Source organism: Sprattus sprattus, assembly GCF_963457725.1.
Source record: "Sprattus sprattus genome assembly, chromosome: 4".
Taxonomy (NCBI): Eukaryota; Metazoa; Chordata; class Actinopteri; order Clupeiformes; family Clupeidae; genus Sprattus; species Sprattus sprattus.
Genome location: NC_137923.1, coordinates 36,570,875 through 36,584,054, shown reverse-complemented (window position 1 = coordinate 36,584,054; position 13,180 = coordinate 36,570,875). Strand labels below are relative to the sequence as shown.

The window sequence follows — 13,180 nt, the reverse complement described above, 5'->3', positions numbered from 1 at the left end:
ACAGCTGATGTAAAGGTCAAATGGTGGTCATAGGGCTTCTGAACCAGAGGAAGCGCCAGGACAGCCTGAGAGTGGGATCAAGGTCTGCAAAGATAGAGAGCCATGGCTGCTACTCAGCAGGAAATTGTGGGCTTTAGTCCCTGGTGGATCCCTAAGGCTTCACCTGCCCGTGTCACGCCATGAGCATGCACTCAACCTAAACAAGACCTCTGAAACCGTCCCTAGAGGAAGCACCCAGAAAAACACCTCAGCTAGGCTACCCTCCCTCGACCCCCCCCCCCCCCCCCCTAAATTGTGTTTTTAGAGCCGCCTTGCCGTGTTCATGAGCTAGATTAATGCTCGCTAAATCCAACCAAACATTCACCTCGGATTTATACCTCAGCAGGCCCCCTGTTTCCCTGTCGGGCTCCCCCTCTCCCTCCCTCCCTCTCTCCCTCCCTCCCCCTCTCCCTCCCTCTCCCTCTCCCTCTCCCTCCCTCTCCTCTCCCTCTGCCTCTCTCCTCTCCTTCTCCCTCTGCCTCTCTCCTCTGCCTCTCTCCTCTCCTTCTCCCTCTGCCTCTCTCCTCTGCCTCTCGCCTCTTCCTCTGCCGCTCTCCTCTCCCTCTGCCTCTGCCTCTCTCCTCTGTCTCTGCTTCTCTCTCTCTCACTCTCTCTCTCTCTCTGTCTACTCCCTTCTCCCTCCCTCTCTCTCTCTCTCTGTGTCCCTCTCCCTCTCTCCTTTCCCTCTCTCTGTCTCTCCTCTCCTTCTCCCTCTCTCTCTCTCTCTCCTCTCTCTTCTCCCTCTCTCCTCTCCCTCGTGTGCTTTCTTTCTGTCCATCTTCCTCCTCCTCCTCCTCCCTATCCCCTCATTTCCCTCTTTGCTGTTTGCTAGAGCTGGTTATTTGCTACCAGTCAGAGGCTATTGGTTGGCCCATTTGGAAAGGGGATTGCTTTGGTGAGCAGTGGGCCACCAGATTTGCCAGAGAATTGTCTCTCCATCGTTTACTTCTATGTTATCTTCTGTCCCTTCAGTTACGTGCTTCCCTTTCACCCAGTTCCCCCGTGCCCTCTCTAGATCCTTCTCTCTCTCGCTCCATCTCTCTCGCTCCAGTCAGAAGAAGCAGCGAGGGCTGATTTGTGTGTCAAAGGAGAGCTGACTTGGGTCTATTGTCATGGAGACAACTGGGGGGAGCAGAGGGCCTGTTTGTGTGTGTGTGTGTGTGTGTGTGTGGCTGCAGAGGCTTTGTTGATAAAGCCCTCTTTATGGGAACAGCTGGGCCGGGTGAATTGCTCTTCTAAGCTGTAATTCAGTCTGGCATTTATTTATTTCTGTTAAACACACGTGCTGTTCCTCTTAAATATAACATTCACCCATAACCACAACCCCTTCCTTTCTTATGCACTTTCACAAGGCTAATGGATGATTGTGTGTGTGTGTGTGTGTGTGTGTGTGTGTGTGTGGTGTGGTGTCGTGTGTGTGTGTTGGGGGGGGATAGATCCACTCAGAACACAGACTGAGTCCGCCAGCACATAGACATGTATACATGTATATGTCTATGTGCCAGCAGGCCAGTGGGAGGGGTGAATGAACTTGGGCCATCAGTAGGTTTCCTCCTCCTTTGAACACGTCCCTAATGAGCCTCCACAACTCTAGCTTGACCGTCACACCCCCAGAAAAGGAAACACTGGTAGACAGTTCAGCTGTTAACCATTACATGGAACTAGTCTACTCCTTTGCAAGATGGCCACATTCTTTGCCAAGTGGTAAACATTTCAATGGTCAGGATGGGTGTATATCCTTGTACAATGTTTGTCCGTGTAGAATGGCTTTTACATGTCTTAACCCATGCACAAGCTTACTTCTGTTTGTTATTTGTGGAACAAAACCACTTTCTGTCCCCGATGACTAGCTTCCGAATGTTGTGTCAACACCACAGCCACCTCAGATTCAGCAATATTGGATTAAGTGACGATGAACCAGCAACCACAGTGGCATCCCTGGCATCTGCGCATATGAATTAACGGACAGATGTTTTAGTTTATACTCTCATGAGGACACTACTGTTTTTGCACAAACTCATCCCACTTCCCCCAAAAAATAATTTTTACTGCATGTTTGAGTGATAAAACATGTGAGAGAGAGAGAGAGAGAGAGAGAGAGAGACTTAGATCCAAAAAAGCACAATATACCAAAAAGCACCTACAAGTAATAGAGCAGTCAGTTAATTAAAATAACTTCTGGAACAACCTGAAACAAAAGAGGCCAGATGAATTGGCTATCCAAAATGGAGAAATATGGACAAACCATTTTCAAACACTATTTCAGAACATAAATTTGACCACAAATTTGGAGCAACAACATCAAAAGCTCACAAAATTAGAATATACTATTAAAGACAAACAAAATCCCATAGACCTCTCCATTACTGAAATGGAGCTAAAAAACAAAACAAGAAAGCTGAAAGATAAAAAAAAAAATCACCAGGGTTTGACTGTTCTAAATGAGATGCTAAAATGCCTGAGCACAAAATTCCAAACTGGCATCTTAAAACTATTCAACTTAGTTATGAGTGTAGGTTACTACCCTGACATCTGGAATCAAGGATCAACGCCAATTTTCAAATCTGGTGACAAATTCGACCCTAGTAATTACAGAGGAATTTGTGTGAACAGTAACCTAGGGAAACTATTTTGTAGTATAATAAATTCCAAATTCTAAAGTCCAAAACTTCCTTATGGAGCACAATACCCTGAGCAAATGTCAAATTGGATTCTTACCAAATTACCGCACTTCTGATCATTACACCCTACACACCCTAATTGAGAGACATGTGATCCAAAACTAAAATATATGCATGCTTTATTGATTTTAAACAAGCATTTGATTCTATTTGGCACACAGGTTTATTTTACAAAGTTATAGAAAGTGGTGTTGGGGGAAAAACCTATGACCTGATAAAATCAATGTATTCAGGAAGTAAGTGCGCAATACAAATTGGAAGCAAGAGAACAAAATTCCTCTCCCAGAAGCGTGGGTTGAGACAAGGCTGCTGCCTTAGCCCAACCCTATTTAACATCTATATAAACGAATTGGCAAGAATCATAGAAAAATCAACAGCACCTGGTGTCACCCTACATGACTCGGAAACAAAACTCCTGCTTTATGCCGATGACCTGGTTCTGCTGTCACCCACTGAACAGGCTTTACAGCAAAACCTGGATCTGCTAGAGCAGTACTGCCAGACCTGGGCCCTGGCAGTAAACCTAAACAAAACTAATATAATGATATTCGAAAAAAGATCTAGATCTCAGATACAAAAACGCAACTTTACAATAGGGCCACACTCAATTGAACACACAAATAACTACATATATTTAGGCTTAATAATCAACTCAAATGGAAAGTTCAATCTTTCAGTGTTGCAATCTTGCATGATCTGCGAGAAAAAGCACGCAGGGCTTTCTATGCCATAAAACGACAAATCCCTGTAGAAATTCCGATCCGAATCTGGCTCAAACTTTTTGAATCAGTAATTGAGCCAATTGCCCTTTATGGCAGTGAGGTGTGGGGTCCACTTACAAATCAGGAATTCAACAAATGGGAAAAGCATCCAATTGGGACCTTGCATGCTGAGTTCTGCAAAAGCATTTTAAAAGTTCACAGATGTGCCATACACAATGCATGCAGGGCAGAATTAGGCCAATATCCATTGATTACAAAAATGCAGAAAAGGGCAATCAAATTTTGGAAGCACTTAAAAAGCAGTGACCCCCACTCCCATCATTATAAAGCCCTGCAATACCAAGAGTTGAGCAAAGATACATGTCCCCTCACTCAGCTGGTCCTGAGCCTGAGCTCTTCAGATCCCCACACACACACTAACCCCCTACTAACACCTCAGGATCAGAACAGAAAGGCACCTGAAATTAGGATAAGCCAAATTAGAAAAACAATTAAGCAAAATGACATAACCCATTGGGAAACACAAAGTAAAATGCAACTCTATCTGGCCCTAAACAGAAACTATACACCCTCTTTGACCCTGATGAAAAATCTGAGAACCACGTTGACAAAGTACAGACTCAGTGAACACAATCTGGCCATAGAGGTGGGTAGGCACAGGCAAACATGGCTGCCCAGGGAAAACAGACTCTGCCCCCATTGCGAACAAGGAACAAAAGAGACAGAGCTGCACTTCCTGACGCAGTGCACACAATATAAGGACATAAGACAAAAATATTTTTAAAAGATTGGTGAGGTCCTCCCTGAGTTCCTGCTGGCGAGCAGTGAGGAGAGGCTTACATACCTCACTGGAGAGAATGAGCAGTGCCTTGTCCTAGCTGCACAATATGTATCTTCCTGTCATAAACTGAGGGACAGCCCATACATTAATCAAATTCATGTATGTTCATGCCTGTTGTTGTGTTAATCCCCTGATGATAATTATTACAGTGCATGAAATGCCCCGTATTGTTATTCCTAGGCTTCTCTTTTTCTGCGATTAATCCAGCCCGAACCGCTTAACGTAGAAACTTCATTCAAACTTTGTCGCGTAGGTCTTGTAAACGACACTTATGCTATGTATTTTTCACTTTTCTAAACTTTATACTTTTTAAGATATTAAATAAAAACGAATATAAATTTCTCCCATTGACTTACATTGGGCCATTATGACATCATAATAGGGTCTTTAAACTGGCTTGCACCTGTGCTTTACTGACACCTGTGCCAAATCCAAGGAACCTCTTTTCTCTCTGTCCCTCTCAATTTAACTGTAACTAGGAACATTAAGACACCGTCCATTCTCTATTTTTTTTCTCCATCTCTCCATCTTTCTCTCTCAGTCAACTTCCTCTCACACTCAATCTCTCTTCTTCACTCCATTTTTATCTCCTTTTTTCAATATTTTCACTCTCTCTTTATCTCTTCATCCAGAGCCACTCTTGTTCACTCTTCTTTCCTTTCTTATTTTCTTCTTCCATTTTTCTTTCCTTCTTCCACTCTTCTTGCCTTTCCTTTTTCCTTCATCCACTCTTCTTTCCTTCTTCCACTTTTCTTTCCTTTCTTCACTCTTCTTTCCTTCTTACACTCTTCTTTCCTTTCTTCTTTCCTTCTTTCACTCTTTTTTTCTTTTCTTATTTCCTTCTTCCACTCTTCTCTCCTTCCTTCACTCTTCTTTCCTTTCTTCTTTCATTATTTCACTCTTCTTTCTTTTCTTCTTTCCTTCCTCCACTCTTCTTTCATTTCTTCACTCTTCTTTCTTTTCTTCTTTCCTTCTTTCCTTTCTTCTTTCCTTCTTCCACTCTTCTCTCCTTTCTTCACTCTTCTTTCCTTTTGTCTTTCCTTCTTCCACTCTTCTTTCCTTTCTTCTTTCCTTCTTTCACTCTTCTTTCTTTTCTTCTTCCTTTCTTAACCTTTGCATTTCATGCACTGGTATTTCCTTCAGGAAATGCATTTTCTAGTTATGTATTATTGTTCCCCTTCTGATGTACCCTATGTATAGATATATGTATTGTTTATGTAATCACTTATGTGTATTGTTTATGTAATAATTGTTATATATCCAAACCAATTGCTTTGGCAATACTTTACAACGCTATGGTCATGCCAATAAAGCTTCTTTTGAATTTTTGAATTTGAGAGAGACATGGAGATACCTCTACATCTGGAGCACATCTGTAGGCTATGTGTGCAGGGACATCCCCTCGTTTGCCAAGCTCTCTCTCTCTCTCTCTCCATCTCTCTCTCTCTCTCTCCGTGTGTGTGTGTGTGTGTGTGTGTGTGCATGTATGTGTGTGTTCATTCTCTTTCAAGGAAAGGGTGTTATAATAACAGAATTCTCCGTGTTAAAATAGCGATGTCTTGGATGGTGCCCCACATTCCTATTGTGTGAGCTGCAGGCGCTCCACTGCGGTCCTGTTTCAGGCGCTCACGTGAGCGTGCTTTTGCTCCCTTCAAAAGTGGAACAACCCTTGGCTGGGGTTTATTTTAGGAGCTCCATTAGTCTGGCTTTGAATATGGTGGCATGCTTCACAATGTTTTAGTGTCATTGCTCCAGTAACCTTCATCCAGACAACACCCTAATATTGAACAGAGATCTCTTTTTCTCTCTCTCTTTCTCTCTCTTTCTCTCTTTTATTGTTTCCCTCTTTCTGACTCAATTCAAATTCAAAAGAAGCTTTATTGGCATGACTATAGCGTTGTAAAGTATTGCCAAAGCATTTGGTTTGGATATATAACAATTATTACATAAACAATTCATATATAAGTGATTACATAAACAATACATATACCTATACATAGGGTATATCAGAAGGGGAAAGGGAGAAGTGGGAACAATAATACATATTAATTATCATCAGGGGATTAACACAACAACAGACATGAACATACATGAATTTGATTAATTTATGGGCTGTCCCTCAGTTTATGACAGGAAGATACATATTGTATCTTACATGACTCTCTCTCACTTTATTTTCTCTCTTTATTTTCTTCCTCTCTCTCTCTTTTTTTTCTCCCTTTTTCTTCCTCTCTCCTTCTTTCTCTCTCTCTCTCGCTCTTTAATTTTTCCTCTTTTTCTTCCTCTCTCTCTCTCCATCACTCTCTCTCTCTCCCCCTCTCTTTCTCTCTCTCCATCTCTCTCTCTCTCTCTCTCTCTCTCTCTCTCTCTCTCTCTCTCTCTCTCTCTCTCTCTATCCCCCTTGTCTAAAGTGACAGTTTTTTTTCATCATTTCTGCTGTCCCGTACACACCAGTGGGATTTCATTCAGCCCTGCATATCCTGTCTTATTGAATTGAAACTCCAGGGGTAACGGAGGGCCATTTTTGAGTCGGAATGACGGGAAACGCAATAAAAGATGATGTTTTCTCTTTCTCTCTTTCTCTCTTTCTCTCTAAGCCACTCACACAAAGCCTTGCTGAGCGATGCTAATAGAGCTAGCTGGTGCCATCTTGTATGGAGGGAGGGTTAGATTATGGTCATGCCATGAGCCAGAGGAAGGGCTCTCTCCTGGGGGTGGATGGGAGCTGACCACAGCCTCTCTGTGCAGTTCTTATCCCATGAGTCTCCTCCCGTATGGGACTTGAGCTTCTTGACTTTAGTTAGGTTACGTTGAGCTTCTTGACTTCCCAGAGGCTCTAGGTTACTTTGAGCTTCCTGACTTCCTAGCGACTCTAGTTAGGTTACTTTGAGCTTCTTGACTTCATACCGACTCTAGTTAGGTTACGTTGAGCTTCTTGACTTCTTAGCGACTCTAGTTAGGTTACTTTGAGCTTCTTGACTTCCTAGAGACTTTAGTTAGGTTACTTTGAGCTTCTTGACTTCGTACCGACTCTAGTTAGGTTACTTTGAGCTTCTTGACTTCCTAGAGACTTAAGTTAGGTTACTTTGGCATCACTTGGCTTTGATTCTTCACTACCTTCACTAGTTCTGCATGGCTTTGGATGATTCCATCTGTCTAATGAATACATGCTGTTATGAACTTGAGTTGCTCTAAATCGAGGCGTCTGCTTGATTTTACAGTGTAAAATTAGTTTGGTGTTCCGTGTAAACCAGGAGGCCTTCAAGGTTAGTTGTGTAAGCACTAAACCAGCTGACCTAGTATTGTATCTGGGTTTCCTCAGGATGAACTGGAGGGGTGTGTGTGTGTGTGTGTGGGGGGGGGGGGGGGGGGGGGGGGGCATTGACAGCACCATCATGAACAAGTTGCAGTCATAGGTGAATATGCCAGATACTCATTAGAATCCAAACAGACAGACACAAAAGTCAAGAGTTTTTCTTCATGAAGGTAGCCCTCTTGATGCCTGTGTGGATCTGTTGGAATTGGCATGTGTTTGCAGACTGGCATCTGAACACGGCACAGTGAGTTTTGAGTCCCAGTGGGCCTTCAGTCTGATGTGTGCGTGTGCACATGTGCGTGTGTGTACGTGTGTGTGCATGCGCGCGCTTGAGGATGACGGGCCACACTCCGCTCCACCACACACACACACACACACACACACACAAAGGCCCTGCCGCTCATTAGCAGGGCTGTTGGATTCCTGGGGGATAGTGTCTGTGCATGTGACTGTGTGTGTGTGTGTGTGTGTGTGTGTGTGTGTGTGTGTGTGTGTGTGTGTGTGTGTGTGCGCGCGCGCCAACGCTTCACTCACATCTGAGCCCCATCTCTGCCAGCGTCTCGCTCTGAAGAGGGCTGGCATCGTCTCGCCAACTCCCTGGAACAGCCGGATGACGCCTGTCTCCATGACGCCTGACTCCAAGACAGAGATACCATTTCACTCAACTCCCTTTTTTTTTTAGCCCTTTTTACTTCACCGTGTGTGTGTGTGTGTGTGTGTGTGCGTGCCAGTCCTCAAAGTGATCTCTTCTGAAGTTGCAGCTTTCCTGAGTGTGTAGAAGGGTAGGTTATAGGGCTTATTCACTCACGTTGGTCCTTGATTAAATGAAGTGTGTGTGTGTGTCTGTGTGTGTGTGTGTCTGTGTGTGTAAATGAAAGCAGAAGAACATTGCTGTAATTTATGGCCATGGAAAACCACTTGGGGGAAAGGTGAACCTTATGTCACTGTGAGCAGTCCATATGTTCACCAAAGGCAACTTGGCAATTAGCTCAATCCAATGCTGGAAGGGGACTGTGTGTGTGTGTGTGTGTGTGTGTGTGTGTGTGTGTGTGTGTGTGTGTGTCAGCGGCCATGGGTTTAATTGCCCTGGAGCTCTGAATCGGATATGTTTTTGTGCGTTAGCCGCATCTGTGCTTTAAACTGCTATTCAAGTCGGTTAAGAGTGTGTCCCATGCCAGATGTAGTCCCTGTCGTGATCCTGGCTGTTTTTTTGTTGTTGTAGTTTTTTTTGTGTGTGCTTCTCAGGATAATCATGAGCACCTTTGCCCCATAATGCTGCTCCCAGCCTCCAGCTCAGAAGGACACACAGACACACACAGACACACACAGACACACACAGACACACACAGACACACACAGACACACACAGACACACACAGACACACACAGACACACACAGACACACACAGACACACACAGACACACACAGACACAAGACATTTTTACATGCCCTGTAGGCTACACTGAGATATGGCTCTTTTCAAATGCATTACAGTGCCAAACCAACTGTGAGTGTGTGATGGAGGAAACTAGGCGTGTGTGTGTGTGTGTGTGTGTGTGTGTGTGTGTGTGTGTGTGTGTGATGGAGGCAACTAGGCATCTGTATGTGTGTGCACTCTTTAGTGTGCATGTGGAAGCAGAGTAAGCCAGTGGATGTATACCATTAGTTTTACTTCAAGGCAGAAGACCTCCTCTAGAGCCACACAGTATGGTAGAGGGTGTGTGTGTGTGTGTGTGTGTGTGTGTGTGTGTGTGTGTGTGATTTAAAAAATGTATAATAATATCATATATTTATTTGTGTGTGTGTGTTCATATGCTTCTTAACAAGGCACTGGTTTCACCCTCTGCACAGTCAATCAGCTAACTGTCAGGTGCTGCAGAGTCTCAGTGCATGCATCAGTCCCCTGTGTGTGTGTGTGTGTGTGTGTGTGTGTGTGTGTGTGTGTGTGTGCGTGTGCAAGCAAGCGTAGGTGAGAGACTGATGCGTAGCTCACCTGTCAGTGTCATCTCCCTCTCAGGAATTCTCTCTTTTGTCTTCTTTCGACACACGCATACACACACCAACACACACGCATACACACACCAACACACACATGCTCATGCCCAGACACAGCCCTCCTCAGAGAGAAGCTCAGGAAACAATAGGTCTGCTCCAGACACAGTGCATTTAATTGGGCTGTTTGCACCTTTGCAGCATCACTTTCAGTCGGAGGAAAAAATAAAAAATAAAATAGTGGAAAATTCCTTTGGTGCTCCCAATCCATCTGGGAAGGCCTGTTCTCCGTGCTCCTAATAAGTGTGGAGGAGAAGGAAGAAGAGCAAGAGAGAGATTGGAGCGCTTATTCACTGCTTACCCAAGAGAACTGATAGACAAAGGCGTTAGGAGGAGTGTGTGTGAGGGGATATGTGAATGTTTGTACCCAAATGTGAATGTCTTGGTGTGCAGTTGTGAAGGTGTTTGTGGTGAAGTGTATGGCACAGTATATTTGTGGTGTTTGGACTTCCACAGTGGTGATCTAGGTGACCTTTACTCTGACACTTTGATCTTTGAAAACAAGAATAGAAACAACTTCACCTTTTAAAGAAAACCTTCAGTTCATTGCTAATTTTTCCTCTGCACTTTCTTGTAACTACCAGATGTTTTATACATTGACATACAAATATGGAAAACAAAATTGGATCTTGCACACAAAAAAAACTCAACCCAAGTTATATGATGTGTAATACAGAGCACTAGCACGCTTGAAGGTCAAATCCAGTTCAACACAGAGTTACATGGCTGGAAAACAATCCTTCAAATATTATGTTCAGTGTGTACTGAATGCAGTTTCAATAGATGTTTGACAGACACACACACACAGACACACACAGACACGTTGCCTTCTCATGAGCGCGTGTGTGTCTCCTGCCTCCATATCCAGTGCTGTATATGGGAGTGGGATTAGAAGACTATTGGAATATACTGCTGGGCTGTTATCAGCTATTACTCCGGGAGATAAGATGTCTCTTTGTAATTATTTTCCTCTGTTAGCGCGAACCTCTAACATGTTGAATGGTGATGTCATTTGGTAGCTGCCAAAGGGGTGACTGAGATGCCAAGAGTAACTTGTTACGTCACCTCTCATGCTCGCTGTCCCTCTTTCTCTCACATATACACGAATACCCACACAGATATACTCATGCCTAACCTCACATTTGATGCTCTCTCTCTCTCTCTTTCTCTCTTTCTCTATCTCTCTATCTCTCTCTCTATCTCTCTCATACACACACATACTCACACAGATATAGACACATATACTCATGCCTAACATCACATTTGTAGAACTCCCAGGTTGCCTCTGATCCATTTGAGGTTGTAATGGCATCTTTCTCTCTTAATGCTAAAGTCAATGGTCTGGTCACTTCCTGCTGCGGCGGCAGCTGTTCTCCGTGAGGCCCATGGAGATCCTTGATAATGTCTTCTACTCAGGAAGAGAATCGTCAGGTTTACTCTGCGTTTTGCTTCCGGCAGCCAGGAAGCTTATTGTGTTAACTTGCGAAAGACGTTTCCTGTCGGCATAATTCACAGTTGCTGTTGTTGGATTTAAAAAGGCTCAGACAGCAAAGCTCTGCAGGCAAGCTTTGTTCTTTTTTTATTTAAAGAAGTGCTTCTCTGTTCTTAATCTTTCCAAGGACCTCATTGACTAAGTTTAAAACTTCTCTTAGGAAATCTGCATATATTTGTTGTTATGTTCTCATCTTAGAAGAAAATGGCCAGTACCACTGCCATGGCATTCAGCCTAAGTGACTACCTCACTCACTCACTCACTCTCATATAAGAAGAGCAGACTGCCTCAGATGTGATATCAAGGCATGTAATGTTTTCTCAGACGTGCCCAACCAAATGCAAATGCTATGATAACGCTCTGGAAATGCTATGATAACGCTATGGTAACGCTATGATAACGCTATGGTAACGCTCTGGTAAAGCTCTGGAAACGGATGGCGTGTGCCCCTGACTGTGGTGACACTGCTAATAATAACAATAACGTCTTTGCTGCGGTGCTGAATGTGCCTTCCTGTGGTCCCTGTGACTATCCCACTCAAGACCACAGCCAGAGGATGCAGAAGTGCAGATGAAAAGGTTGTATATTCAGTAAGGGGAACGGTGGATTCCCCCACATGAGGGGAGTCTTCCTGAGCCCCATTTGACCGCTAACTCACATTGTCTCATAGCCTTTTCCCTAGTGATCAACCAAACCTTACGTGTCATGCGCTTGTGCATCAGCTCTGTGGCTTTGGCCTTAGGTGTGGGATGATTGTGCTTTGCTCTCATTGGATGACTTCGGCTCATCACCATGTGATGTGTTTTACTCTTGTGTTCCTGCTGTGCTGTGGAGGTGCACAGTGGATGTTCCTCAGTCATCTTCTCTCAATAATAATAAATAATAATACATGTGCCATCTCTAGACAGGATCTAGACTAGTGTGTGTGTGTGTGTGTGTCTGTGTGTGTGTGTGTGTGTGTGTGTGTGTGTGTGTGTGTGTGTGTGTGTGTGTGTGTGTGTGTGTGTGTGTGTGTCATGTTGTTCAATCCTGATGTGTGTGTCTGTGTGTGTGTTTCATCTTGTTCAATCCTGGTGTGTGTGTGTGTGTGTGTGTGTGTGTGTGTGTGTGTGTGTGTGTGTGTTTCATCTTGTTCAATCCTGGTGTGTGTGTGTGTGTGTGTGTGTGTGTTTCATCTTGTTCAATCCTGATGTGTGTGTGTGTGTGTGTTTCATATTGTTCGATCCTGATGTGTGTGTGTCTGTGTGTTTCATCTTGTTCAATCCTGATTGTGTGTGTGTGTGTGTCATCTTGTTCAATCCTGATTGTGTGTGTGTGTGTGTGTGTCATCTTGTTCAATCCTGATGTGTGTGTGTGTGTCATCTTGTTCAACCCTAATCTGTGTGTGTGTGTTTCATCTTGTTCAATCCTGATGTGTGTGTGTGTGTGTGTGTGTGTGTGTGTTTCATATTGTTCGATCCTGATGTGTGTGTGTCTGTGTGTTTCATCTTGTTCAATCCTGATTGTGTGTGTGTGTGTGTCATCTTGTTCAATCCTGATTGTGTGTGTGTGTGTGTCATCTTGTTCAATCCTGATGTGTGTGTGTGTGTGTCATCTTGTTCAACCCTAATCTGTGTGTGTGTGTGTCATCTTGTTGAATCCTGATGTTGAATCCTGTGTGTGTGTGTGTGTGTGTGTGTGTGTGTGTTTCATGTTGTTCAATGCTGATGTGTGTGTGTTCTCTGGCTGCAGGATGACAGTGATGGGATCCCGTGGTCGGAGGAGAGGGTGGTGAGGAAGGTGCTCTATCTCTCCCTCAAGGAGTTCAAGAGTGCCCAGAAACGGCAGCTCACTGATGACCTCACAGATGCAACCAAAGGCTCCGCTGGTAAGTGACTTATGACCTCTGCGGAGGATCTGAGCGACTTCACCACTACACACACACACACACACACACACACACACACACACACACACACACACACACACACACACACACACAGACAGACACCTACACACACACAAACACCATTGTTACACCCAAATATGTAATAACT

The 13,180-nt window shown here is 44.1% G+C and overlaps 1 protein-coding gene across 1 annotated transcript in view; it reads left to right on the top strand.

Moving 5' to 3' along the window:
• jarid2b (jumonji and AT-rich interaction domain containing 2b) overlaps window positions 1–13,180 on the top strand; it is a 126,389-nt gene that overhangs the window by 48,607 nt on the left and 64,602 nt on the right. Inside the window, exon 2 of the mRNA XM_080836706.1 lies at window positions 12,876–13,011. Coding sequence (XP_080692832.1) covers window positions 12,876–13,011 — 136 coding nt within the window. The remainder of the gene's footprint in view (window positions 1–12,875; window positions 13,012–13,180) is intronic.